This window comes from Talaromyces marneffei, chromosome 1, assembly GCF_009556855.1.
Source record: "Talaromyces marneffei chromosome 1, complete sequence".
Lineage (NCBI taxonomy): Eukaryota > Fungi > Ascomycota > Eurotiomycetes > Eurotiales > Trichocomaceae > Talaromyces > Talaromyces marneffei.
In genome coordinates this window covers 1,536,930-1,564,494 of record NC_072348.1, presented here as the reverse complement: position 1 = coordinate 1,564,494, position 27,565 = coordinate 1,536,930, and the positions used below count along the sequence as shown (strand labels likewise).

The 27,565-nt window shown below is 47.8% G+C and overlaps 10 protein-coding genes across 10 annotated transcripts; 3 read left to right on the top strand and 7 right to left on the bottom strand.

Moving 5' to 3' along the window:
* Positions 1–428: 428 nt before the first annotated feature.
* Positions 429–2,054, bottom strand: EYB26_000579 (uncharacterized protein; the record flags this gene model as incomplete). The annotated part of the gene is made up of 3 exons (XM_054259895.1): positions 429–851; positions 1,072–1,972; positions 2,038–2,054. The coding sequence occupies 3 exons, from the start codon at positions 2,052–2,054 to the stop codon at positions 429–431; spliced, it is 1,341 nt and encodes a 446-aa protein (XP_054115870.1).
* A 1,101-nt stretch (positions 2,055–3,155) lies between these two features.
* On the top strand, positions 3,156–4,535 carry EYB26_000578 (uncharacterized protein; the record flags this gene model as incomplete). Its single annotated transcript, XM_054259894.1, has 3 exons — positions 3,156–3,339; positions 3,389–4,450; positions 4,513–4,535. The coding sequence occupies 3 exons, from the start codon at positions 3,156–3,158 to the stop codon at positions 4,533–4,535; spliced, it is 1,269 nt and encodes a 422-aa protein (XP_054115869.1).
* A 974-nt stretch (positions 4,536–5,509) lies between these two features.
* EYB26_000577 (uncharacterized protein) lies at positions 5,510–6,052 on the bottom strand (the record flags this gene model as incomplete). The annotated part of the gene is made up of 2 exons (XM_054259893.1): positions 5,510–5,816; positions 5,880–6,052. The coding sequence occupies 2 exons, from the start codon at positions 6,050–6,052 to the stop codon at positions 5,510–5,512; spliced, it is 480 nt and encodes a 159-aa protein (XP_054115868.1).
* Positions 6,053–6,803: 751 nt separating this feature from the next.
* On the bottom strand, positions 6,804–8,419 carry EYB26_000576 (uncharacterized protein; the record flags this gene model as incomplete). The annotated part of the gene is made up of 4 exons (XM_054259892.1): positions 6,804–6,932; positions 6,988–7,066; positions 7,125–8,252; positions 8,301–8,419. The coding sequence occupies 4 exons, from the start codon at positions 8,417–8,419 to the stop codon at positions 6,804–6,806; spliced, it is 1,455 nt and encodes a 484-aa protein (XP_054115867.1).
* A 657-nt stretch (positions 8,420–9,076) lies between these two features.
* On the bottom strand, positions 9,077–10,935 carry EYB26_000575 (uncharacterized protein; the record flags this gene model as incomplete). Its single annotated transcript, XM_054259891.1, has 4 exons — positions 9,077–10,369; positions 10,424–10,662; positions 10,719–10,827; positions 10,882–10,935. 4 exons carry the CDS (start codon positions 10,933–10,935, stop codon positions 9,077–9,079), a joined length of 1,695 nt encoding a protein of 564 aa, XP_054115866.1.
* A 360-nt stretch (positions 10,936–11,295) lies between these two features.
* On the bottom strand, positions 11,296–12,418 carry EYB26_000574 (uncharacterized protein; the record flags this gene model as incomplete). Its single annotated transcript, XM_054259890.1, has 2 exons — positions 11,296–11,630; positions 11,680–12,418. 2 exons carry the CDS (start codon positions 12,416–12,418, stop codon positions 11,296–11,298), a joined length of 1,074 nt encoding a protein of 357 aa, XP_054115865.1.
* Positions 12,419–14,195: 1,777 nt separating this feature from the next.
* On the bottom strand, positions 14,196–15,864 carry EYB26_000573 (uncharacterized protein; the record flags this gene model as incomplete). Its single annotated transcript, XM_054259889.1, has 2 exons — positions 14,196–15,586; positions 15,660–15,864. 2 exons carry the CDS (start codon positions 15,862–15,864, stop codon positions 14,196–14,198), a joined length of 1,596 nt encoding a protein of 531 aa, XP_054115864.1.
* Positions 15,865–17,258: 1,394 nt separating this feature from the next.
* On the bottom strand, positions 17,259–20,267 carry EYB26_000572 (uncharacterized protein; the record flags this gene model as incomplete). Its single annotated transcript, XM_054259888.1, has 3 exons — positions 17,259–19,502; positions 19,550–20,098; positions 20,157–20,267. The coding sequence occupies 3 exons, from the start codon at positions 20,265–20,267 to the stop codon at positions 17,259–17,261; spliced, it is 2,904 nt and encodes a 967-aa protein (XP_054115863.1).
* A 1,454-nt stretch (positions 20,268–21,721) lies between these two features.
* On the top strand, positions 21,722–23,956 carry EYB26_000571 (uncharacterized protein; the record flags this gene model as incomplete). The annotated part of the gene is made up of 3 exons (XM_054259887.1): positions 21,722–21,864; positions 21,929–21,995; positions 22,058–23,956. The coding sequence occupies 3 exons, from the start codon at positions 21,722–21,724 to the stop codon at positions 23,954–23,956; spliced, it is 2,109 nt and encodes a 702-aa protein (XP_054115862.1).
* Positions 23,957–25,375: 1,419 nt separating this feature from the next.
* On the top strand, positions 25,376–27,385 carry EYB26_000570 (uncharacterized protein; the record flags this gene model as incomplete). The annotated part of the gene is made up of 6 exons (XM_054259886.1): positions 25,376–25,467; positions 25,785–25,818; positions 26,107–26,229; positions 26,279–26,389; positions 26,448–26,750; positions 26,825–27,385. 6 exons carry the CDS (start codon positions 25,376–25,378, stop codon positions 27,383–27,385), a joined length of 1,224 nt encoding a protein of 407 aa, XP_054115861.1.
* Positions 27,386–27,565: the final 180 nt, after the last annotated feature.

The following is a 27,565-nucleotide window of genomic DNA, read 5'->3' as shown; positions in this document are numbered from 1 at the left end:
TAGTCTTTGACTTGGAGTGATGATTTGGTTATGGCTATACTATGTAGTCACTTGATTCTAACGAGTTGTCAACCGCTCTGTCAAAGGAAACAAAGAAAACTACAACACCGGTCTCGGGGTGTTTGTTACCTAGGGCTTACGGGCCAGAACGACATGTTTTTTTCTAATATGATAACAGGCGGGAATCAATCATTCGACAGCTCGATGGGAGAGTTCAGGTTCATTCTGTACAGTCCTAGATCAAAGCTAGGCACTAATTAAGTATGCTGCATATAAAGTGTACATCGCATCACGTCAACGCCGTTGAAACCCCAACAAGAAACAGAACCGAACCATCGCACCCAAGCGTCCAGACAATGCATCATAGAGATCCGTAATATCAGCAGACCTGTTTAAATCGACAAGAGGTGGAAATGAGAGTCTAAGCACTAATGCTGGCTCCACTCAATCGTGTCGAGAGCAATACCCTCTTGTACCAATTCCCACAGAGGACTCAACTCTCGCAGGAACGATACACGGTCTGTGACGGCTTTCAAAACGTAATCAATCTCAGCCTCGGTTGTGAAGCGACCAATACCGAATCGAATACTGCTATGGGCGTTCTCATCGCTGTTACCCAGGGCACGCAACACGTAGCTGGGCTCCAGCGAGGCAGATGTACAGGCACTACCGGAGGAAAGGGCAATGTCTTTGAGTGCCATCAAAAGAGATTCACCCTCAATGTAGGCAAAGGAGACGTTAACGCAACCGGGGTAGTGTCGCTCGGGGTCTCCGTTCTGGTTGGTGTGTTCCATGGCCAAGAGGCCGTCCAATAAACGCTTCGACAATCTCTGAACATGTGCAGTGTCGTACTAAAGGAATGTTAGTCCATTCAACACAAGATAAATTTGAATCAACCAAAAACAAAAGCGACCAAGTCCAATCATAACCCCTGCTACGTAGATCACAGTACCTGGTTCCACATCTTTCGACATGGGCTACCACCAGGCCATCTCAGAAAGCCATGCATATTTAAGCGTATAATCAGGCAGACGGAAGAACAAAAAGAGAGCAAGGAGATGAAAAACTTACGGCCATGTCTGCTTTGGCAATACGGCAAGCTTCACCTAATCCAACCACGAGGTGAGGCGCCAGAGTACCACTTCGGAGACCTCGTTCTTGGCCACCACCAGTGATAAGAGGGTCGAGACGAACACGCGGACGACGTCGGACATAGCACGCTCCAATACCTTTGGGCCCGTAGATCTTATGGCCGGAAATGGACATGAGATCGACGTTCCACTTGTTAACATCAATGGGAATCTTTCCTACTGCCTGGGCAGCATCGGTGTGGAAAAAGACTCTGTTTGCGCGACACAACTTTCCAATTTCTTCCACTGGCTGAATGACACCGATTTCGTTATTGACGGTCATGACTGACACGATAGCCGTGTCTGGACGGATGGCGGCCTTGAGGTCCTCAATCCTAATAAGACCATTGTTCTGAACAGGCAAGTAGGTCACATCGAACCCTTCATCTTGCAAATGACGACAGCTATCCAACACACACTTGTGCTCAGTTTGGGTTGTGATGATATGCTTCTTCTTTCCCGACCGTCCGAAAAATCGAGCGACACCCTTGATGCTCATATTATTACTTTCGGTCGCTCCACTTGTGAATATGATTTCCTTGGGATCAGCTCCGATAAGGCTTGCTACATGAGCGCGAGCGTCCTCGACGGCCTTTTCTGTCTCCCACCCATACGCGTGTGTTCTCGAGTGAGGGTTGCCGTATAGGCCGGTGAGGAAAGGAAGCATGGCGTCAAGAACGCGGGGGTCTGTGGGCGTGGTTGCTTGCATATCGAGATAAATAGGTCGGTTGCCTTCATCCATAATGGTAGCTTGTTTGAGGATACCCGCGGTCGGGCTCATGGCAGCATCACCGCTCACCGACGACGCGGAGAGTTCTACATTTTGAGGCTGAACGCCCGTGCTATCCATGAATTTCCTCTGTTCAGCCTTGATAGCCGTGTCAACGCTGACCTGCGCGTTACCGACCTTGGATTCTGAGACATATCTTCGACCTGTGACCATCCGACCAGCAAGTGGCGAGGTGACTCTCAAGAAGCTAGACGACAGGCGTCTGGGACAGCTTCGCGACGCCTGTCTGAGGGCATTCGATGCCATGTGAGACATTATGTGATTATATACAATGATCAATCATAGGGTATCATAGAAAAGTGATGGGAGTGATGAAATGGAGGAGAGAGGAGAAAGGATGAGAGGTGGTGATGGAGCAGTGATGATTAGTGAGCAAGTGTTTTTTTCGTCTATTCGTCTAAGCGTCTCCTCGGGATTGGGGCTTGGCAGGTTTCTCCGGTCTCGGTCTCTGATGTCCGAATAGGCTGGTATCTCCGCTCGGCTTTAGTATCATCGGTCTTTGGCTCTTTGCTTCGGTTGTACAGCATGAAGGAGCTAAAGGAGCTGAAAGACGCCAAGACGAAGCATTATTTACACAAACTAGTTACCTAGATACGGATATTTATTCCAATGCGGCCATGTGGTTGTGGTCATACGGAGTAAACCTTCCAGTAAGAGAGCCAGCAAGACGAGCTGTTTGTCGATTCGGAGCCGGTAACCGAGGTCACGTGCTTCGGATCTCGGAACTGCCGCGCGGTGCCTCAGGCAGTGCGACCGCATCGGGAAGGCAGCTTGTCTCGTGCGTCATCTGCGTTTCCCCTCCATCTTAAGACACGGAACGAAAAGGAATAAGTAGCACAAGATCAACTGTAGTGTAACTTAACTGTTGATTGGGCTATGGAGGCGTACGTACAGTACAGCGGAAATATGCACCTGAATCGAGCTGAACGTTCATGCCTAAATCGTCGATTATGTCATAGGCTTGGCTCAGCCACGCACCATAAGCAGTTAGCCTGCCAATTGTGAGAGTTTATGACTTAGTATGTATGGCACCATCTCTGCCAACCTGCTCTGATTCTCTACACACCAGGCGCCTGTGCCACGCTTTGCACTTTTGAATTTTGCATGAGTTTCTTCCTTGTATAACAATACTCACTCCAACAGCTTCGAACTGAACCTCACATCCGCCTACTCAGCAAACCCGACTCTTCCGAATCAGCTGTACCCAACTCCGTCATCTGCGGGGTGAGTACACAATGAGTCTGAAAGGCTTGGGCAAGAGTTTTGCGCGAGCACCGCAAACATTCAAAGCACGCTTCAATATTGGAGAAAACACTAAGGATCCCGTCTACATTGATGCCGAGCGAAGATTCCAAGAATTGGAAAAGGAAACCAAGAAACTGCACGATGACTCCAAGAAATACTTTGACGCTATCAATGGTACGCATTTCCCCCTCATTTTACACTATCCATATGCTAAGAAAGACAGGAATGTTGAACCATCAGATCGAATTTTCCAAAGCAATGACCGAATTATACAAACCCATCTCGGGCCGGGCCTCGGATCCGAGTACGTACACCATTGAAGGCAACCCCGCAGGAATTCAGGCGTGCGAAGAATACGAGGCAATTGTGCGAGACTTGCAAGAAACACTGGCGCCTGAGCTTGAGATGATCGATACGAGAATTATTAGCCCGGCTAATGAGCTTCTCGACATTATCAAAATTGTCCGAAAAGTGACTGTCAAGCGTGAACACAAGAAACTGGACTACGACAGGCACCGGGCAGCACTCAAGAAGCTTGAAGAGAAAAAAGACAAGTCATTAAAGGACGAAAAAGCGCTGTACAAGGCAGAAAGCGATGTGGATCAAGCAACGCAAGAATACAATCATTACAACGACCTGTTGAAGGAGGAATTGCCGAAGCTTTTTCAGTTAGAAGCTGAGTTTATTAGACCGCTATTCCAGTCTTTCTACTACATGCAACTGAACGTGTTCTATACGCTGCATGAGAAAATGCAGGGCGTCAATATTGGCTACTTCGACCTAACGCGCGATATTGAGGAGGCGTACGAGGCCAAGAAAGGAGACGCAAAGGAGAGAGCCGAAGAACTCACCATTGTGCATTACAAAACTGCTGGCGGTCGTAAAACTTCCAGATTAGCTTCTGCCAAGGAGAAGCTCTCTTCCGAGAACAGATTTAGTTCTTCATCACTTCGCAGATCCTCAGACGCTACAGAAAAGCCTCCTCCACCATATTCACCTAGCGGCGCCGCAGGCACGACTCTAATCGGCCGTGCGAACAGCACTGTTAGTAGCAGTCTAGCTGCAGCAGCAAAAGGCAAGCCAGCTCCGCCACCACCGAAACCGAAACCAGGCTTCTTGTCCAAGCCGAATGTTGAGACTGTGACTGCGTTGTATGACTACGAGGCTCAAGCACATGGTGATCTCAGCTTTTCAGCCGGTGATGTTATTGAGATCATTCAACGTACGAGCAATGAAAATGAATGGTGGACAGGAAAGGCACATGGGAAAGAAGGACAATTCCCAGGTTAGTCCCCCTTTGAATTTTACTTGATATTTACTTGACGTCGGTGCTAACTCTGTCGATAGGAAACTATGTCAAGCTCAATTAAAAGGACTACGCTTGCCAATGCATAGTTTTATTGTTACCGCACGTTTGGAATTGCCCCCCTCCGCCTGTGTTACGAATCAGACCTTGCACGCCCAGGCCATCCTTTTGTCCGAATGCAATAGAAGTCGACCACCCTTCCGTTAATTTTGAAGTGTATATTCAAGCGGCATTTATACATATATTATATCTATCCTTCTTCGCTCTATTTTCGATTGTTTACTACTTTTACGTGTATCTTCTATACGTGCTCAATGTTGCGGCAATGACTCTAATGAAATGCTACCTTGTGTTGCTAGTACTAATTATCAGACTAGTTTCGAATGATAATAGATGCGAAATTTGGAAGAATCTTCCATAATACCTGTTTGGTTGGTAATTGTTATCCGTTTTTATATCTCTCCTCTGCACACCTGGGACATGTCAACTATGCATGTATAGAGCCCTCCCGAGGTTTATTTTATATGATGCCAGTTCAATATTGATACCTATCCACCTTTTACTATTTAGATTCAATCTTAAAGCTTGCCCTAGCTAGAACACCACATAGAGCAGAACCCTATTTCTATACATCTTGATTATTCACCGTCATATCCCGTCTCCCTCTAACAGGCCATCCTCACCCCCCCCCCCCCCCCCCCCCCCTTTTGCATATTCCTGTTCACGATGCCGACTCCTACACAGAAAATGGATAATAAATGACTAATCTACCTATTATAACCTTGACATTTACCACATCGTTAGAAAACTACCAACAAAAAAACTCTAGTCAGTCTGGATGTTAAAATACATAGTTATCACATAAGTTCTCTCAACTGGGGAGAAAAAGTCATAACCAACGACGACACCGCAAGTATCGACGTAGACTGTCACGGGAATAACGTTCTGGTACATGATATTCCACTACCAATTATCAGTATCCATTTTTCAAATCCAGTAGAAAAAAAAGCTATTGATGAGAAACTTACAACAGCAACCTTATGAGGCAACAGCTCCCTCCGCACCAATCCTCCAAACGCAGCCCCGTTGGAAACCAAAAAAATCATCCTTGATGAGCGGAAACCCAGGATTGACGTATCCCCGATACATCGCAGAGCTAGCAGTATCGTTGCCATCAATGGGGATGTAAATGATTATATTGTCAACCAAGCCATCTTGAGAGATGTTTGCATAGTTGAATGTGGATGCGGCGAGGTTGCCGGCGTAGGCTTCGTTGGCGATGACTTGCTCTTGGTCGGGGAGGTTGTAGATGTAGCCGGATGTTATGTGAGAGAGGTTTGAGTTCCTGTCCGTGAGCCATCAGCAAAATATTTAGGGTGTCTATCTGTATCAATGGGGCTGGTGTCACCATTTGTGCTGGATGAAACTGGTATTGTACTTGGATTTGACCAATGGAGGCACAGGTTCCTCAAAGCCGGAGGTGAAGATGTCCATTGTAGCGGGGAAAGGGGCGCAAGTCTTTGTTGCAGCTGTAGTAGCAATGGTAACTGCAAGTGAACAGAGGATATATATAGCCTTCATGTTGATGGACTGAAACTTTCCTCGATTACTTTTTGGAAGGATAATGAGAATGTAGTCCACTGAATTGATTAGTTTATTGATAATTCTTGAGGAGATACGCACCGCCTTTATATGCCTAACTTCAAGATACTTGCATTCCTTTTGCATGATGGTACGAACAATAACGAAGGAGCCTAGAAGGTCTTCTCAGGGACCTAGAGGCGCAGTAGGGGTTTCCTGTTCGGGAAACTTAACCCTAAGATGTTTGCGTAGTATCCACCACGCTAGTCTCTCTTGGGGTCGAGTTACGAAGAAAGGATTTTTAGAGATTGATTGAGTATGAATATGACTACTACGAGTATGAGTAGGTAGGCTATTTTTAAGAAGCAGTCATTCAGGCTCATCGATGAGACGTTGTCCTTCCAAGGTGTCAACTGGGCTCGCGTCCCAGTTTCCACATGGCTGCACAGGTGCTGAATGCATTGAGTAAGTACATATATCTTACAGTCGATGATGTACAAGTCATGCCATACATCCATGGATATACCTAGGTATCTCGGAGAGATAGCACTACCTCAGCTTAGCCTGACCTGTAGACGGCAATGAATGCGAATCATGTTCTCTGATCTATTTGTCTATGTATTAATCATTATCGATCTATCTATCTATCCATCTATCCCATGTCTATTCTATAATGATGCATGCCAAAATCCAAACGGAACGCCAATACGTTATCTTCAAGTCATATCACTAGTTACTCGAGTTGAGCAAATTAATAGTCAATCTTCACTCTCTGCCTAATCTTCGCGCCGTAAATGTATAACAGCAGAGGGATGGGAATCATCAGCGCGGCCAGACAGCCGAGGAGAGTGCTTGCCCATTCGATGCCTAGATTTTGGTACTATTCATGCCAGTCAGTTATAGGTCAATTAATAAATGTAAGAGGGAACCCGTACCATATGAGGCGCAAAAAGAGGGAATCCCGCCCCAAACAGGGATCGCAGAAATGTATGTGCGGCCACGGCCGAAGCAGCTCTATCATCTCATTAGTTCAATCTTTTATAAAAATAAAGGATAGGGGGGGGGAACTCACCTTTGCGGCCTAGCAAGAACCACATAAGAAATCGACGGCAAAAACATCGCCAGTAACCCAAAACCCGAGAAAATTCCCGAAGCAGTAGGCACCACCCAATGAATGTTACGCTTATAACCCGACCAACCAAACCAAAACAACGCCACCGAGAACGAGGCTGCTCCCGGGATAGCGATGGGTAGAACCCATTCGGGCTCCATCTGGCCTTGGTTGGCCTTCATGCGTGGGGCAAGCCATAGCTTTTGAAAGAGGGCCATGACCACGACGAAGAATAATTGACCGACGACAATGCCGAGGAAGGGGAGTCCGGCGACGCCGGGTTTCATGCCGTGGACTAATTGGAAGACGGTGGGGTAGGCTGTCAAAAACAGGTAGAGGAGACCATACACGAAAGAGCCGAAGGTGCACATGAACAGCATGATGGGATCTGAGGCGAGCATGCGCAGTGGCAGGAGTAGGTACTCGTTAATGATAGTCTTGGGGTCGAGGAGGATAGTATCATGTGCCGCGATAATAGACCAATCACCCGTCTCTCGGCGCAGGCGATCCGCCTTTCGAGCGAGGAGGATCGGCCAGTATGTCTCCTCTTGAAAGATGACCAAAGCGACAAGAGAGGCACTACCTAAAATTCCGGGCAGATATTGAGTCCATTCCCATCCGAGAGAAGGATTAGAGACAATGAACCCGCCAATAGGCTGCGAGAGCATAGGTCCAATAAACACCGTCAACGAAAACAGCACCATCATCGTATTCCGGTCTTGCGGCGTATACATATCCGAAAACACCGCTCCAGCAAGAGTCAATGGTCCAGCACCAAACAGTCCCGAAAAGAAACGACAGATAAGAATCGATGCGAGATCATGCGTTGACCTAGCAGTTGCAAAACAGAATATGGAGAACCCGAACACGGAGATGTTGTATGGTAAATAGCGACCTTTGAGTTCACTGAAAGAAGCCCAGATCATGGGGCCCAAGGCGAACCCGAGAACGTACAGCGATACGCCTAGAGTGCCGACTTCGCGGCCTACACCGTGGATGACCATGATGGAGGGGATGGCGGAGGAGAAGATGGCGCTTGCGCCTGCGACGACCATTGTTGAGAGGGCGAGGAGGATAGATATGAAGCGTCTGTGGCTGTTAGTCTCATGATATGTCTGAAGGGAGGACAACACACACCTTTTGCCTACTGGCCAATTCCAAGGATGTAATGGATCATCGGGACCGTCAAAGTCGACATAGTCGACTTGAGGTTTGAGAGGAGGGATTTGGATTGTGGTCTCTGATTCTTTATCCATTTTTTAAGATTATGTACTTTTTGCATGTTATGTCATGATCAACCACAAATGTAGAAAACAGGGGCAGACCGATTTATATACTACGAGTATATTATTCTCTTTAGTCCTTTTTCTCTCCCAAAGAACATCCACTTGGCACCCTAGTTCCCCCTACTCTGAATGCCGTAAGCACAAAGAAAGATATACGTACGAGACCCATATCCCGTTGGATTTCGGCACAACCGTTACCATAAAGTGGCATCAATCCACTCAATTCGGCCCGATCAGTCATCTTCAGGCCCTCTATTAATACCTTGTTTAGCCTCTTTGCCCTCTTCTACTCGTATCAGGGATGGCCTTGATCGCTTTACACAATATCATTCGACGACGAATTGTTTAGTGAGATCCACAGCTTGATCCACCCGAAAAGGAAGAATTAGGGCTGAGTACGGCCGTAAGTGAGAAGGGGAACATCCGGGCCAATCACAGCGCATTATACACGGGTTGAGCCGAGGTACTTTGTTGTTCGGCATAAATAATGATTACTATACCTGTGATCAAGCACAAAAGTAGTTAGATTTCTTTTGTGTTCCTTTTTTTTTTCCCTCTCTTTTTTTGAGAAATCATGTGATAGAAGACAGAATGTCATGGATTTAGTTATAATGTTGATTACTCATGTCATGACTCAGGCCGGAGAGCATCTTCTCCCAAATCCAATCCCATTCCAAGCGCAATTTTCCGGATTAATGCACGCTTAATAAACGCCTCCCGAGCCAAGCTACGTGTATGACGTGACCAGATATCGGCACCAATTACCCCCTTAACAAGCGCCGCTTGTAGTGCGTAGATGGCTTGTTGGATTCCTCGCTCATCGGCTACCAAATCGTATAGTTGTTTTCCGACCACTGTCGGAGCAACGAGTACATCGTCTATGGCAGGAAGTCCAGTTGCGGTTGTAGTACCCGTTCCTGATTGACCAGTGCGAGCTTTGGCGTCTGCTATCACTGCATCCGCACGATGGAGCGATTGCTGGAGGATGTTTATATTGGATTGTATTGTTGCCTTGAAGTTGTTTAATGTCGCAAGTTCGCCTTGTAGCGTGATCATGGCGGAACTCAAAGCCTGGGATTGCGATTGTAGAGAGGTCACAGCGGATTTGGACTGCGACACATTTCCCTGCAGGTTTTCGGTCAATGTCCGGGACAGCGTGTGCAAGAGCGCGTCCTTTTCAGGATTTGGTGGAACAGGCGGTGGGGGACCCGTTGGGGTTATAGATGGTAATTCAACGTCGAATGGGGAAGTGAGTAAATCAGGAGTCTGCGGCTTTGGTGGTTTCGGTGCGGTCATCGTTTGTTGAGGGGATTGGTAGGGCGGCTGGTATTGATTACCCTGAAATGGTACGCCCGCTTGTGATGGATATTGTTGTTGATGCACAGCCTGTTGGTAGCCTTGCAGAGGCTGTGGTGCCGCATACTGTCGAGGACTCTGCATTTGTTGGGGCTGATAAGGACCATGACTTTGTACAGGGACCGGAGGGTGGTCCGTATGTGGATCTCGTTGGTAGTTTGCATGCACAGGCGACTGTTGACTTCGTAAACTTGCGGATCGATTTAATTGAGCTGTGGCCGCATTTATAGGAGTTGACCATTCCTGATTGTGGCCATTCTGTGCCTTTGGAGGTAATGGGGGAACCGCTGGTCCAGGTGTGTGTGCTGCGGGCGGGGATTGTACTCGCGCGGTTTGGCCAGGCTTTGGGGGGAGTTGAGGCGGTCTTGGGGGCGCTTGTTGCGGTTGTGTAGAAGGTAGTTCGGCCGGTCTGGGCGATGTAGAAAGCTCTGGAGGAAGTGGAGGGACGGGGGGAGGACCTGATCGCGGGGTTTCGGGTTGCCTTGATTGAAGGCGACCTTTAACTGGGGGCTCTTTGGAAAAGATATCTCGTAGAATTGCAAATAATTCGACAATGGATGATCGCTAGACGAATCAGTTACACTATTCGCAACAATACGCAAGGCCGATGCTACTCACATCCCATGTTTCATGCCAATGCGCTAAATAGTGATGGTATACTCGTCCCTCCAACGTGACATGCTGTCCAGACCTGACTACCATATCTGGTGTCGGAGTAACATAAACAATCGGAGCTTCAAGAGGATATGCGCTTGGAATCCAAGTGTCTATCGGGATATTATACGAGTTGCCACGGAATGAGACCGGCAAGGTACCAACGAGGTGGAGGAGAAGCGACGGCGTGCCATTTTCATATGCTAGACAGCTACTTAGCAGGTAGACTTCTTGCCCATCCTTAGTTCTGTATACTCACTGTATACATCTGTCCGTGGTCCAAGGGAAGGGCATTGCGCCAGCGCTCGAGCGACATCATGGTATGTGCGATTGGGATCACGGTAGGTCTGTTTGGGGTCATAATGGTTCTGTGGATGTCAGATTAATCCATGAGCCATCGGGTAGAGTTTTAAAAAAAATACCTTTATAAGCACATTCCAAAGCCATGTCAGCGTGGATTGCGGCACAGCCGCCATATTGCAAGAGAGGCACTGGTGGTACGAGGATGAATTGATTGGAGAAGTCGCGGTTGTTTTGACAGATGAGCTTTCCCCGCGGCGCCTGGTGTTGATGCCTGGTTCCTAAGGCGGATATGGGCTTGGCGTTTTTGGATCTTGTTCTTGCCCTCAGTCCGGACTGAACTTCATCTTCTTCATCTACCCTGGGTCTGAGCAGTCGACAAATGGACGGCTTCGATACATTGGCACCGGGTTCAATTGGTTAAAGATTATCTATTTAATACTATGTTTGAGCTAATATTAGCAGTACAGCCATAAAAACAGGGATAAGAGTATTTCTAGAACGAATTGTTAAGCACATCAAAATGAAATCCTTGGTCAAGGACTGATTGACCCCTCCAGTCTGGTACCAATGGTAACAGACTTGGCCAGCTCCGACCCCTGGAAATTCATGGTGGAGGGAAATGCTATGGGGTTGCTGGGCGATGCTGGCTTCCTACGAAACTGGTCAGAACCCACACTGTTGAGTCGCGGTGTTGACAGCTTGTTCCAGAGAGGAGGACCGGATTCAGCGTCATGGACGGCTGCGCGACCAGGCAGTACGTTGGAGGCCCACAGGGTTGTCACAGGCAGCGAAACCACCACGAAGGTGACAACGTCGTTGTTAATATGATGGATGTTGACAGAAGAAAATTGCAAGATTGAGAGGATGGCTGTAATATATGTTAGTCAATGCTCATGTGAAAGGATCAAAGAACTTACCGGGCACAATCATGGTCTGGCAGCTCATGATGAAGATGATTTGCATAGGACTGAATTGATGCACACCGAGCTGCCTGCGTAGGTAAATGGTGTATCCAAGCTTGCAGATGAGGACGACACTGAAGTAAATGATGCTCGTCGTGGTCAAGATGGTGTTCAATTTCTGGAGCCAGAGGAATTCGTCGAAAGGCTTGTTTTCAACGATGAGAACACTTTCCAACCCCATCTGAGCCATACGGAAGCCGATGCTGGAAAACGCAAGTCCGACCGAGACAGTGAGGATGGCAGTCTTTTGCCAGCGCGACATGTTGGTGCATACGACATTGGTCTGCGTGACGAGTGAAGCTTCCATGACAACTTGCAGCAGAGAATCCATGACTGATACCAGAATGCTGTCCGCGAAGTCGCCTCTAGTGACACGAGAGATGTCCCCGGTGAAATAAGCATAGGTCTCAAACCAGGCACCTGTGTAAAGCAGGACCTGGCAGATAAGACGGAACATGTTCAACAACAGTGCAGTTATATTCAAGCAGAAGACGATGGAGGAACGTTTCTTGGACCTGGTCAACAGGCACAAGAGCACAAAGATGACGATGGTAGCTCCGAGTTGGCAGCCATAGTTGATGCAGCTGACTACACCTTCCTGGACGTACTCGTCGAAATAAGGAAGGGGGATGTCCATAGCGCTACCGTCGCTGGCAGTCAATGTGATGTTTTGCTCGTAGGGATTGAATGACATTCTGTTTCAATTCCGACTGAGTCGATGAAGAGGCGAGTGAGTAGTTGATCTCCGAGATGTGATGAAGATGACGATGCTGTCGAAGCGGTTGATTGAAGCCGTCATGCGAAGAAAGACGGCAAGCAAAGAAAAGAAGAGAAAGTAATTCTTGAGAACAATATCCTAGAGTAGGAAGAAAAGAAGGGAAAGAGCTGGGATAGCCGTTACACGGTTCAGCGGCGTTGTACTCTTTATATACCCGTGGAGAATGTGGTGTTCCCTAGCTAACATTGAAGTATCACAACAGTACTTGAGGCGAACATCCATTGCATCACTTTTTTCATGATAATGGGAAGCACGATATAAATAAAACATCAAACGATGGCGAGAGCAGAAGAATATCAACCTTAAAAATCGGTACGGTATAACGAAGAACAATATGTATTTTATCTACAATATTAGATGAGTCTATGGATAATATGAAAAAGTGATGCATCATTTTACATCAATATCAACTAATGAAAATCCGAAAATTCAGCAATCTTTACCAAACTGGGAGTGGACCATTGTTCTGGAGTGTTTGCTGTAGAAAAGAACAATACTAAGGAGTGGTCCCTGAACAATACTAAGCATCGGCCATGTCGTTTGTACAACTCACATGTATGTATGAATATACAAGAAGCAATACAGGTCCACACTTGTATGGCGTATTAAATGAATATTAATAATACGACCGAAATAGACAATCCTCAGGATTTAATATTGGTCTTGGTAGCCAGATTGGATGCACAACATGACCAACGATAAAGTTCTGACTATCTATGCACCTGGTGCCCCCCAGATAATAACGTCTAGCGTGCGGATCTGACGATCTCCATAGCCTTGAGAAGCTAGATACTACGTAAAGTCAGTTTAAATTGGCACACACTGAGTGGAGTTGATGAAGATGTGGGTGCAACCTCTATAGAATGTGTGTAGCCCTAATTTCTACATTCGGCGCGGCCGATGCCGAACAGGCCAATTGAAGAACAAAACCAGACAAGTCGTGTATATCTATAGGAGTCTATGAGAAAAGGTTCCAACATATGACTTGATGGAGCGGAAGAAGATCATTGTATAAGTTACAGCACGAGCCGCGACTATTCAAATATCTCCAAAATATTTTTGACGCGTTGCTTCGTTTAATCCATCCATTGCCGATTATGTCTCCCTTAAGTCTTTCCATCACAATGTACGTCCGCTCAGAATGAGTAAAAGCACATAAAACTTTGGGTACAGGGAGAGATGTATGTTGCGATAGGAAAATGTATTGTTGATGCTTCGGATAAATGTACGCAGCGCCCGTACTTGACACATACTCTGTCCGTTAACATGAGGACGATCCCCTCGCGAGGCCGAATCCGCTTGAGGAAATTGATCGCTAGAAGTGTTGAATACCGATACAGAACATTGTCATTGACTGGTTTGGATGTGGCCGGCAAAGCCATGGATGGCGAGGCAGAAGGCCGTTTTTCACTTGACATATTTGATAGGTGGAAAATATTGAAGCGGACATGTAGTTCTTAGTTTTGAGAAGATATTCATACTGTACTAGGCACCGGGTAGGTACCTACATAAGCGTTGTGCAATTGTTAAGCTGACTGCCGCTTTTATTTAGTCTTGTACCAACCCTGTGTGACCCGATTGTAAACGGCATTTGGAATGAACCTCAACCTTCTTATTATAAGACCATTTATCAAAAAAATATTTATCTATAATTTTGTACATGAAAAGCGTATCCACTAATCTACTGAGATTATTAGAGCGCATCAATGCGTCCCAACACCCACTCCAAATGGCGATAGGCCGACCTCGGCTGGTACTCTGGCTGCATGTGGCCAGACATGTAAGTCTGGGCAAACATCAAGCCACGCTCATAATGCTGAATACCCATAATGCCCTGTGGACCATCGACGCCAGCCAGGCCATTCGCTGCAAAGACATCTTGATACTGCAAGTCTACCAAGGTGATGTTGATGGGTGTGCTAGGCTGCTTGGTGAATCCAAGATGGCCGTTCCAGGTCATGTTCTGAATCGACAGGAGAGTACCATTGGTCATGATAACGAAGTCATAGTCTCCGTTACTGATGAGGACGCGGTTGGTGTGTTCAATGACCTTGGGGAGGACGGACTGGATGGGGTCCAGGGAAGTATCGCCCTCGGACTCTGGGCCGTTACTGCCGACGAACACGGATTTGAGGGAGCATTCGTTCCAGGTGATGTTTGTCGGGGCGTGCAGAGCCTTGACAACATCCTTGCGCTGGAAGTAGATTTCTGCGCCTGCAGGCAAGTAATCCAACACAGTCGGGAAACCGAGAATATCCCACTGAAGAGGGCAGACGGCGTTGATTTCGTAAATATTCCAGCATGGGTTGATGGCCAAGGCGTATTGAATTGCGAGGTCAAAGATATCACAATTCTCGTCGTACTTCATGGGTGGCTGGACGCCGGATGCTGGGAAGGTCAGGTATTTCTCAATATACTTGTCGAAGCCGCAAGAGGTGTGGATTTCCTTAAGCTCGGCCAATATCTTGGAGTCGAAGTTGAGCATGTTGTTGTTCTGAACGATCAAGGGATAGGCTGGTACTTGCGACTGGACGGTGTCGAATGCGCCAATGACGGGGTCGTACAGGAGAGCACCGCTCACGTTGTAGTAATCGGCATCGTTTGCGTTGATCATTGCATCGGAGATATAAGGCACGTAACGGCCGGCATAACTCTCACCGGTGACGTAAATCTTGTACTTTTTGATTCCGAACAGCTTCTGGAAGTTCTTGAAGAACTTGATAAAGTCTTGCGCAATCTCCTCCTCGGAGGTAGCGGTAGGCGTGCCGATAGAGAATCCAGTGCCGACGGGCTGGTCGACCCAGAGCATATTGGTCAAATTGACCCAGCTGTAGGGGTTCTCGACAGGCAGATAGGTACCCGGTTGCCAAACGAAACGACCATTTTCCTGGATGAAGCCTTCCATGGAACTGCAGCCTGGACCGCCATTCAACCAGATAGTAATTTCGTCGACGGGTTCGCCGACTGTGGGCTGGAAAATGAAGAACAGTTGACGAGAGGTATCGTTGGATTCAATGGGCACGAGACCCGAGTACATTTCACCAATATCAAAGTTGACCTCGGGCAGACTTTTGACTTGGTAGGCTAGAAACCAGTGGTCGGTCAGTAAGTATGAATACATTCGAACAATGATACTTAAACACTAATTAATACTCACGCTTCGTCTTCGGCGTCAAGTAACGGAAATCCTTGGTGGAGTTCTTAGAAGGGCTTGTCCGCTTTCCGAGCATTGCGCTGTAGTGATCATCATATCGTCGCTGAGCTTTAGCTGAGATAGGAACGCGGTGTCCTGCAGCCAGCGCGCTCTCGACGAGAAGACCAGTAGCGACCAAAGTCGCAGAGATCAAGGACTGAACAAGCATCTTGATGTGTGAGGAAGGGTTAATTTGGCCGGACTAGCTGGGTAAAAAGGGCCCAGAATCTGTCGGGGGAGAGCTCATATTTATGGTTGTTTTGCCTACTACTCTGCATGATGTACCTAGTATGTAGAGCTAGCTCTAGAACTATCTCCACTACGACGAGAAGGTAGTAGTCACAACTTTCTTCGTACGGAGTCGTACCTGGGTGTCAATGAAACAAACGCTCATGATTGGGCGTAGATTAGTTTCGGTAGGCTAATCAATGGCGAATTGTCCATAACCAGCAAGGTGTGATGGACACGCAGGATTCCAATTTCCTGCTGAGCCGGGATAGGGTTAGGAGGGAAAAATAAACTTGGACGACGGAAAAGGAATGACGGCGAAATTACCGGCTCCGTCGTATGGGTCGTCGTCCCTATGGGCGATCCCTGCCGCGATAAGGCTAACAACTTTAACAAGCATTGAGGCTGGCCGATCCCATCGAATGATTCCATCTGCGGCAGAACGCAACGGACTCGAAGGCGAGCTGGTGTCGTATTCGTGATCCCTGAGTCTGAATGCATAATGTGGTCAAGTGACAGACTGTGCTGTACTGTACGACACACTCCGTAGATGACGGTGAGGATAGATAGGCTGTCATGTGAAAGGAAGTGGAAATGACATGTCTTCCAAGGTTGAGGGAATAAATTGCAAAGCTTAATTTTAAATAAATAAACACATAACTAAACAATCAAGCAATTAAATAAACCAAATAAATAAATTGAGGTCGTATGCTGGTGGAGAAGTGGTGGGGTGTCTTATCTCTAGAAGCTAGGCCGGTTTAGTAAGGTGATTCAAATCATCAACTTTTACAGACCACGCATTGAACCTGGTTACATATATAACTGCTTAGGTACGGACGGATACAGATACTATAGATAGACAGACTATGATGATTCTCGGAGCATAAACCGTCTGTCGACGCTCGCTGCAAAGTGGCTCGACATGCGATGGCTTGGGGGTACAACGACATGGAGGTCAGCCCTAACTAACCGATACCGAATCTACTCCGCACAGCACGATATATTAACTAGTTATTCTAGTTAGATACGTATAACTATTATCTAGTCCATTATTCATCGACGAAGCAGTGAATGAATGTTTAAGGTAGGGTTGTGACGTCAGGTATAAAGTGCATCCGCGCGGCACTGGATAGATGTCCAAACGTAATGGTGAAGTATTTTGATTTCTTCTGACAAATTGTCCCGTCACCCATGACTATACAGGGCTTCAATACTGTACATAGTGCAAAAAGAAATATATGTACGAAATAGCTCGAATGTTTAAATTACACCCATAAGGAGAAAACACCGCCTGACGCTGAAAAATGTAATAGACAAAGGGGGGGGGGAATCATTTCATCGTCTGCCGCGGAAATAATCATATGATGTCGGAGGAGGATTGTTATCATCTTGAGCTACAGGGCCATAGCCCCGTACTCGCCATCGATCCATGGTATGGATTGGGTCTCCCTCGACAGCAGGGTGTTGGGCGTGACTTAGTAATCGAGACTCACTCTCGTTCGACTGCATATACAAGGACGGCCCGTGTGGATCAGTGACGTTGCTGCTGACACGAGACATTTGAGGTCGGAACGCTGGGTGATTCATATCAAGCGGTCGCTGCATGCCCAAATCGTACCCCTCGGTTGGTTTGCGGGCGATTGAAGATACAGGCGACGACGCTCGCGAAGAAGTCGGGGAATCGCCCATGAACGGTCGGGGGGTATGGGATCGTTCAGATATAAGGTCCTCCGGTCGTCCATAGATACCACCGCCAAACTCATCCCTGAAATCAGCGTGGTTCTTGAAATACGAGAAATCAAGTTGGTTTTCGGCGACAACCTCGAATGGTGCCGAAACCATAGGCTTTCCAGGAGCGGACCTAGACATGGACTGCATAGCGATATCAGAGTATTCTGCGGCAGTGTCGAAATTGCCCAGTCTACCCCTATAGATTGATTTCAATGCCTCTGCAGCCCGCGCATGGACCATTGGCGTCATCAAAGGCTTGAAGAGAGCTGGATGGCCGAAGCGCGAGTTTAAGCGATCACCTGCCCGCTTGGGACCTTTACCCATAGAAGCCCCTAGAGCTTCCGCATCGTTCATAACTCCCTTGTTGTAGTAAACCATATTGTCGTCATAAGTCCTAGAGCAGAACCATTTGAAACCTAGTATGATGAATGGCAGAGGAGCCAAGCAATACACCATTATCCATGTACCCTTTGACTTGGCGACCAAGGCAATCACGACGTTAGACAAAAATGCCCCAAAGAGCATTCGATTGACGACGATTCGCCAGAAAAGACCGCCCGACTCATTTTTGGTGACAAAGACGTATAGCAGCAGATATCTTTTGAAATAGCAGTCCAAGGCAAAGTAAAGCGCGGCCACTGGGAGAATGATTGGTTGCAAAGTTGCGAAGCAGAAGGCCACAGTTGCGTAGAAAAGATAATAGTTGTAGTAACTCGCATAGTCGAATGGAGGGGGGGCTGTCCATTCGATACTCTGGCGGGGAGTCGGCGCCATGAACGTCTTCATGAACCATTGCCATACAATCGTAAACAACTGGACCAGGTCCAGGGTGGCACCGAGATTTCGTTGCAACAACCAAGTGACCCAGAATGGAGACACTTGGCACAAAGCAGACAATGCCTTGTACCAGAATTGACCGTCCTGGATGGCCTGCCACGCGGTTTCATTGTTATTCTTTGCATTGATAACGGCTGCCACATAAGTCCACGCTGCAGAAAACAGAGAGAAGACTATCAGGTTGTTGAAGATAAAGAAAAAGTACAGGTGGTGAATGACGTGCTGTTCTCGAGCAGTTTTGGTGATATCACCTGCACGGCGCATGAGGCGTCGGAAAAAGATTGGCAGGATCAGGTAAATCAAGGACGTTAATGCAGGCGCAGCAATACCTTGCACGGCCGCCCATGTATTCGGATGTGCTTCCAGAGAAGTCTGGAAAGCAGGCCAAACCAGACCTAGGTTGTTGAGATCGGAAAGGAAAATGGCAATCATAGCGTTAGGCGCAACCCACAACAACGTCAGTAGCGTAACCCAAAAAACATTGACCACTCGGCGCCATCTCCTCGTTTGTGGTGACAAATGAAGATTCTCCCAGATGATGTCGCTCGGCCTCGGGGCAAGTTTGATGATTGTGCCTTGAGGCTTCTTCCTGCGGGCTGTGTACGCGACGGCGTGGGCGTGTTCGATGGCTTCCCAACTAGCGAAACCATAAGGCATGGGGTTGCGCTTGTCGACTGATTGGCGAACATCCTTTATTTTGGCCTCCAATTCTTGAATTCGATCTGTCAGATAGTCGATTGCGTCGACTTTACCCGAGCCACCATCGCCTCGAAGTTTTCTGGGAACGCTCATTGTGGGCCTGTTGATAGGAAGACGGTTTGGATTTTTGAGATATTTTGCCAGTACTGATTCTAGCTCTCTGACGGCTTCTTCGTGCTTCTTGATCAGCGAGGGAAGATCTTTCACGTTTCGTCCAATTGTGGTCCGTGGTAGCGATGAAGTTGGATTGACGCCGTCCGTCAATCGCATTAATCCTTCTTCCGAACGCAGGTTTGGGGGAACACTCGTAATCTAGTTTGTCAGCATACCCCAAGACAGAAAATGAGGAAAGAACGCACCATCAAAGTCCGGGCATGGAGACTCATTTGATAATCCGGGCTATCAAAATAACGTCTCCGCAAGGCCAGAATATGTCTATAGTTCTGCCACAGGAAAAACATAATGACAATGTCGAAAGCATATGCACAGACAACCTGAGCCCACACAGCTTCAGAAATAATATACAACGGTGTCATGAGCGTAAAAGTCGAAGTGCCCGGAACAGCGGACCCATTGCTCTGGGTGATGTTGACAGCAATGAGAATACCACAACCGATGACACTCAACACCAAGAATATATTTCTCATCATGTTGGCGCACCGTAGAAAGACGACAGCGTCTAGGCCAATTCGATCGGCAATATTTTCTTCCTTGACGCTCAACACTGGCGGAACCCAGGCAAAGACTCCTTTGCCCACTGGTGGAGGGGCGTGTTTTTGGTCGGCATGCTTGACTTTCGGCGCATAGATCGCGTTATGATATGGTCGGAATATAGAAAAGAGAAGGGCGAGCAGAAGAGATATGCCGAGAGAGGTAGCGAGCGAGACCCAAAAAGCATTGAGTTGGATCTAGCACATGCAACAGTTAGCAACATTGCGTTGGCAAAAGCGATGCTAGAAAACCAACAGCTTCTTTAAATGGGTTTTGAATTAAACGCAGGAACTGATCGGCCGGAGAGAGATCGCTGCCGTCTCGTATTGCCATGGCATGAGCCATGTGATAGGCTGGGACGGCCATGATGGGTGTTCGGTCTTGCTTGGAGTAGGATGGAAAGAGCAACCGACAACGTCCAGCGTTGTTTATCGAGAAAATCCAGACATGAACGACGGTATGTGTGTGTGCGTGTTGCTGAATTTGATGTAGTACGGGATCGTCCTGTCCGATTAGTTGCTGATCATAGATGAAACGACGATCGATGCAATAGTATAGCGAGTGACAGACTGGATGAACACCCAACGGACTAGACGTTCAATAATCCTTTGGCAAATGAAGACGGATGCAAATAATGATAATAATATGTAGCAATAAAAAAGAAAGACGCAATCAACAGTAAGGACAAATAATTTGGATGTTTTCTTTCTCCTCTCGTCTTTCCAAATAAATGGGGCGTTTCACCTGACTGGCCAGTCAGGTGGTCCCTTTCAGGTACCGTATTGTAGTTACCACTCTTACTACAAGATGACAGCCGAAGCAAGGATAATACGGTAATGATTTACAGATCTGTCATGCTAATAATAGCATAGCCTCGTTCTTTAGGCTTGGCCTCTGTCGGCCCACGTATCCACTTCTAGATCAACTCTAGAATCCTGACTCCGTACTAACGGCGTGCCTGCCAGTCCAGCATGACTCGACCGTCCGCGTGGTTTGTTTTTCTTTTTCCCAATCTAATCCCGAGGCATTTTACTTTTCTTTATGTTTTAGACTGACCACCAGCTGGCCAGTTACAGGCAGTCCAGGTTAGTGGGACGCTGAAGTGGTTGCCAACCTTTGGTCACGGCTGTCGCTTCTGGAATTTGGATCCATCGGTCCAGGCCCTGGCAGGTACCCGCCAATGACCACTCGCCATTTTCGGGAAACTGAGACACGGCATGAAAATCGTATCTGTATTGACACTGTGGTATGGAGTACCGACTAGAAATTGTCAAATTGAATACAATGCATGGTCTGCTGTACTCAACGTGGTGGAAGATTGTATCCGCGTCAAAGTCGCCGATGACGTCTTGTCTAGTCACGTGCTATCTACCACGTGATGTTAGGGTTAGGGCTGGGTTGGCTTCAAGAAGTAATTTCAGGCTTTCAGCCGGTGTCGTCGGACTTGCTCTGGCTTGCTTGGATTTATCCTTTCAGTTTGCCCCCAGGAGTAGTGCATAGAACGACTCTTATTTCGTTTGTTCCTGAGCCATTTCTTCCACCAGCGCCCTTCAATGTAGCCGATTGATAGCTAAAAAGCGTCGATGGTGGTTAACCGTTTCTCCAGCTCCAATTTACGAAAAGCACAAATTAAATTTCTTGGAAGTTGCAAGTTAGGAGAAGCTGAGATAATAATGATGTTGCCTTGAACTTCCGACGGAAATCACTGTAGCGGAGTCAGCTCCCCCCACACGCTGAAGACGCTTGGCACCCCAACGGCCGAAAGTGCGATGTGCTCTTCGCAGCTCGCGGGTAATCTCAATTCGCTGTATTCTACATAGATGTGGCTGTCGTCCCTTATAGCTGGTATATCTACTGCCAGCCCGCAGCATTGTTGCAGGACCTTCTTGTTTCCGCTTGGCATCGCTTTAACTCGGGGTATCCTGGCATTTCCGCCGGTGTCTTCCGTGCACACCCTCGGTTTGTAGGTCATTCTCGATTCGCGTCGATTCATCAATGTCTGCATGTTAACGTTCGTTACGCTTTAGTTGTTATATTCCTACGAACCCTTATACCTTAGTCCCGATCCGACGGAGCCGCACACCACAATCGCGGGTCTGCACTAAGTCATCGAGACCGGTCGGAATGGCGCAATAGTAGTCGATCTCAAAACCCAGAGTGCAATTTCCTTGACAATCTCGTTGATGCCTGACAAACCCGGAACGGTTGCCGCATATGCGGCCGGAGCCTCCTTGGCCGCCATCACTTTATTCTATGTCTTTGGACCAAATTTCACCATAGACGGGGACGAGTCGAGCAATAGCGACCGCAAGAAGGGAGTTGTTGGTTTGTCGAATCCTGCCAATGACTGCTTTATAAACTCGGTTCTGCAAGCGCTGGCCGGCCTGGGCCAGTTGCGTGTATACCTCATTCGTGAACTACACCGTCGAGAATTGGATGGTCCAGATGTTTATAACCAGCTTCCGGGGCCGGATGAAGTTACGGGAAAGCGCAGTCTTCCCCCAGACAGGCTGCGGGAATTGCAACAGGGGACTGTGACGCTGGCGTTGAAAGAGATGCTTGACCGACTGAATGAACGGCCAATATATAAGAAAACGATCTCTGCTCGCTCTTTTATCCAGGCGCTAGAGTTTGCCTTTCGGACGCGGATCAGCCGTAATCAGCAGGATGCGCAGGAGTTTCTACAAATCGTTGCAGAAAGGTTATGTGAGGAATATCATGCAGCGGTGCAAGCGAGACAGCGAGCACAACGTGCGGTTGTGTTGGATACCGACGCCTCGTCGATTGCACAAGATGAGAGTGACGGGAATTCCGTGGAGGTTTCCGTGCGCATTGACGACGGCTCCAAGGATGGTCTGCCTGCGATCATCGACAATAAACTGAAAGAAATTGACAACGAACATGGGTTTCCTCTTGAAGGACAGCTCGAATCACAAATCGAATGCCAAACTTGTCATTATCAGTATCGACCAAATAGAACTTCGTTTGTTAATTTAACGCTGCAAGTTCCGCAAAAGAGTTCTGCGACGCTGAGTTCTTGCTTTGATGGGTTGCTCAAGACTGAATATATTGACGACTTTCGATGTGACAGGTGCGGGCTGCAGCATGCATTAGAGACGAAAATTATCGCAAAAACCAAAGCCAAATCGGACGCAGAGATAGAAAACCTAGATGCGCAGATAAGGCAGATCCAGCAGGCTCTTGACACAGATCCAGAGCAAGGATTGGAGGGAGTAGATCTCCCTGCCGCGGATTTGGCGCCCAAGCGTCGAATTGCGCGACATATGCGCATTACCGCCTTTCCAAAAGTTGTCGCTATTCACTTGTCGCGTTCAATCTTTGATCAGACCAGTTCCACAAAAAATGCAGCCAAAGTGTCATTCCCCGAACGTCTACCTCTAGGAGGAATTCTCAACCGCAAATGGTACAAATTATTAGGGATAGTCTGTCACAAGGGCAGCCATAACAGCGGACATTATGAATCTTTCCGACGAAGTCATTTGTATCCACCCTTTTCCACACCGGACGCCTTTCGATCATACGCGGCGAGTCGAACGGGTAGCGAGAATCCGTCAGTAGCGGGCAGTCCACGCCTTCCAGCGACGAAGAAATCGAATTACTCACCTTCTGGAGGAGTCGAGCCTAGCCCTTTAAGCATCTCGCCAGTTGAGTCTTCACTCTCGCTGTCAAGTGCGATCCCAAACAATCCACCATTCACGGCCCAAACACCATCATCCATTTCATCGTCCTCATCCCAGGAAACCGCCAACCCGCCACGATCATCCCTGCAACTGCAACCCTCTAGTAGCGAACAAATTCAAGACCTTCCCCGCCGCAGCTCATCAGTCCGCTTAGGAACCCCAAAACATAGCACTAGCAGCTCCGCAGGTGGTGGCCTGAGCGCCCAACGGCTTCTACGCAGTAGCAGACGCAAAACGGCGGATAGATGGTGGCGCATATCCGACGATAAAGTCAAAGAATGCAAAACGAATGATGTCTTGGGGATGCAAAAGGAGGTGTATCTGCTATTCTACGAGATGGAGAGCCCGTCGTGAAGGTCGCGGATTTGATGGGTTTTTGGTTAAATGCATCATGTTGGCGTTTTGATATATATATATATTTCTTACTCGGGTGTTTTTTACTTTGTATATATGGACGAGTGAAGGTCCATAGAGGAGGGAATATATGCTCTATGTACGGTAGTACGTCGTGTGTGGTACCTGCCAAAGGTTACACATTCCCGCGAGGATCTATACGTACCTAGGTACACAGCTGATCATCCCATCCTCGCAATCCAGTCAGTCTACTTCACTAGTTACCTAATCGGAGCTCTGTCCGACATCCAGCGTATACATATACCCGAGGTATTCGGAAACAACCCCCAGCCCCGGAAAAGGCACATAACACGAACCTCGCCCTAAAACGCACATAATAATCCACAAATCATCGGCGAGACGGACGGCAGTTGAATCGGTCCCTTTGCTTTAGGTTCGCTGGTCGGGGAGGCTGAAGCTCTAGTTCCAGTCTGTCTGGTCTGATTGGTATCCCGGGATATCGCATCCCGCGCTGGCGGGTTGGATAGATGAACCTTGGGGGTTTCAAGATGCAGCATGCACCAATTACTGCCCGTATGATGGGTTTGATGTTGACGAACGCGATCGTGTAATTGGGTTGGTGCCTGAGACCCGGGCTTTTCCGTGGATATGAAGTCCGGTGTTTACATATATCTACTGATTCTACTCCCCGGGGCATATATCCACTAGATCTGGGTGTACTGAGCTCATACCAACGAGGCTAGGAGCTACATTAGGTATCATACCATCAATTGATGGCACGAGAGTAAACGATATAGACGTAAGCTACATAGTTAAAGAAGCTCAAACAAAGCTTTGGAAGAGCTATAGCCATTGCTCTGCGCGCAATTGACACAAGGGAAGAATTGAGGTATGTGGATGTTTGTATTGCCGCGGGGTTACCGGTTGCTATGCCGCCCGCCCTCAATTAATGCGGAAGCACTTTACTACATAGTACTGCTACGTAGTAGTACTACATAGTAGTACATTACACAAGGAGTACTCCATGCCATGTCGCAAGTGTTCCACAGTGCTCCATACACTCACACTACGATCAGTACGAGTAAGTAAAAAAAGTACACGGGGCAAATCGGGAACGTCATGTCATCGAAGAATCGGACCGCTGATGCCCCGCCAACATGCGAACAGAGGAGAGTACTCGATGAATTATTTAATAACTTATTGCCTGCCAATGCCAATTGACACAAGCCATAGAAAGCTACCAGAAGTGTTCCATAGAACTCCGTACAAGTGACTTACATAGTACACTGCGATTAGTAAGAGTAAGACTCTGGTAAGAGCAAGTAGAAGTATTGCCTTATAGGCAAATCGAAAACGTCATCGAAAAATCAGAGCGCTGATGCCGGGGCCCCTACCAGCACGAGAACAGAGGAGTACTCAATGAATGATTGCCTACCAATATTAATTGACACAGGCCATAGAAAGCTGTCGAATCGTGTTCCACAGTACTCTGTATACTTACGCTGCGATCAGTAAGTGAAAGTACGCGGGGCAAATCGGAAACGTCATCGAACATTCAGAATCGGAGCATTGATGCCACCCCACCAGCACGAGAACAGAAACCGGACGGTTCTATTGTCATTGAGAGCTAACTAGTTGGCTGGCTGGTTGCTAGTAGACTTATTATATAAGTAACAAGACCCATGAGATCTCCTACATTCCATTCACCCATTTACTCCAGCCTGAAACACTGAACCAAAAACAAAAATACGCAAGTACATTTACGACTAGATAGATGATCTATCTGCCTGACAGCCAAGGCATCGCTGACCTCATCTGTTTTTCGCAGCAGAATCCACCGTTTCAAGCTGCCGGTGAACTCGGTGAGTGCAGTTCCCCCCAGTATTCGCACCTCTTTGCCCTATCACGGCGTCATTATTGTAAGAAAAAAAGAAAGGACGCTCCAGATTGAGCAACAGCGCCCCTCCTGTTGAGCTCTGGGTCTGGTGGTTGTGACATATTTCTGTTACCAGTTCTTTGAGCTTGCCCCCTCCATCCCCACTTCTGCTGCCACTTCGAGTATTTTACCTCATTCCTTCTTTTTCACTCTCTTCCCTTTTCTCACTTTCCAAACTACAGACCACTAAAGATTACTCTCTAAACTAATCTAGATACAAAAGAACAACATGGGTGTCCTCGACAAACTCTCCCGCAAATCTGGCGTCATCGTTGGTGATGACGTCCTCAATCTCTTCAAGTATTGCCAGGAGAAGCAGTTTGCTATTCCCGCCATTGTACGTTTGAGCCTTGAACATTGAGGAATTTAATAGCTGATGAATGCAGAATGTGACCTCCTCCTCGACTGTCGTCGCTGCTCTCGAAGCTGCCCGCGACTTGAAATCCCCCATCATTCTGCAAATGTCCCAGGGTGGTTCCGCCTTCTTTGGCGGAAAGGTACTCCTCCCCCCACCAATTCTCCATTCGGAAATACCTTCATACTAAGTGCACGTAGGGCCTCTCAAACACCAACCAGGAAGGTTCCATCGCTGGCGCCATCGCTGGCGCCCACTACATCCGTAGCATCGCCCCCGCCTACGGCATCCCAGTCATTGTGCACACCGACCACTGCGCCAAGAAGTTGCTGCCCTGGTTGGACGGCATGCTCGACGAGGACGAGCGCTACTTCAAGCAGCACGGCGAGCCTCTGTTCTCTTCTCACATGATTGATCTTTCCGAGGAGCCCGTCGACTGGAACATTGAGACTACAGCCAAGTACTTCAAGCGCGCTGCTCCTATGAAGCAGTGGCTCGAGATGGTACCCCCCCCCCCCCCCCCTTTCCTCTCTCTCTTTTCTGCTGGTTTGAGAATAGAAACTAATGGGACTCAAAGGAAATCGGTATCACCGGCGGAGAGGAAGACGGTGTCAACAACGAACACGTCGACAACAGCGCCTTCTACACCCAACCCGAGGACATCTTCCGCATCTACAACACCCTTGCCCCTATCAGCCCCTACTTCTCCATTGCCGCTGGCTTCGGCAACGTGCACGGTGTCTACAGACCCGGTAACGTGCGCCTCCGCCCCGAATTGCTAGCCAAGCACCAGCAATACGTCAAGAAGCAACTCGGCTCTTCCTCCAACACTCCCGTCTTCTTCGTTTTCCATGGTGGCTCCGGCTCCACACAGGAAGAGTACAAGGAGGCTATTAGCTACGGTGTCGTTAAGGTCAACCTCGACACTGACTTGCAGTTCGCTTACTTGTCCGGTGTGCGCGACTACGTCCTCAACAAGAAGGATTACTTGATGACCATTGTTGGTAACCCCGATAGCGCCGATAAGCCTAACAAGAAGTACTTTGACTCCCGTGTCTGGATCCGTGAGGGTGAGAAGTCGATGACCAAGCGTGCGGAGGTGGCTCTTCATGACTTCAACACTGCTGGTCAGTTGTAAATCTTTTTTTATTCTCTCGCTTAGCCGGAGGTGAATATTTAAAATAAACCAAGACAGAATGAATGATTTTTGAGTTTTGACCTTCCTTCTATTGACGGAGCACTGTAATCAAGTATAAATCATTTGTATACATTTCTTTATCATCAACGAACGAAAAATGAAATCAAATCATAACAAGGA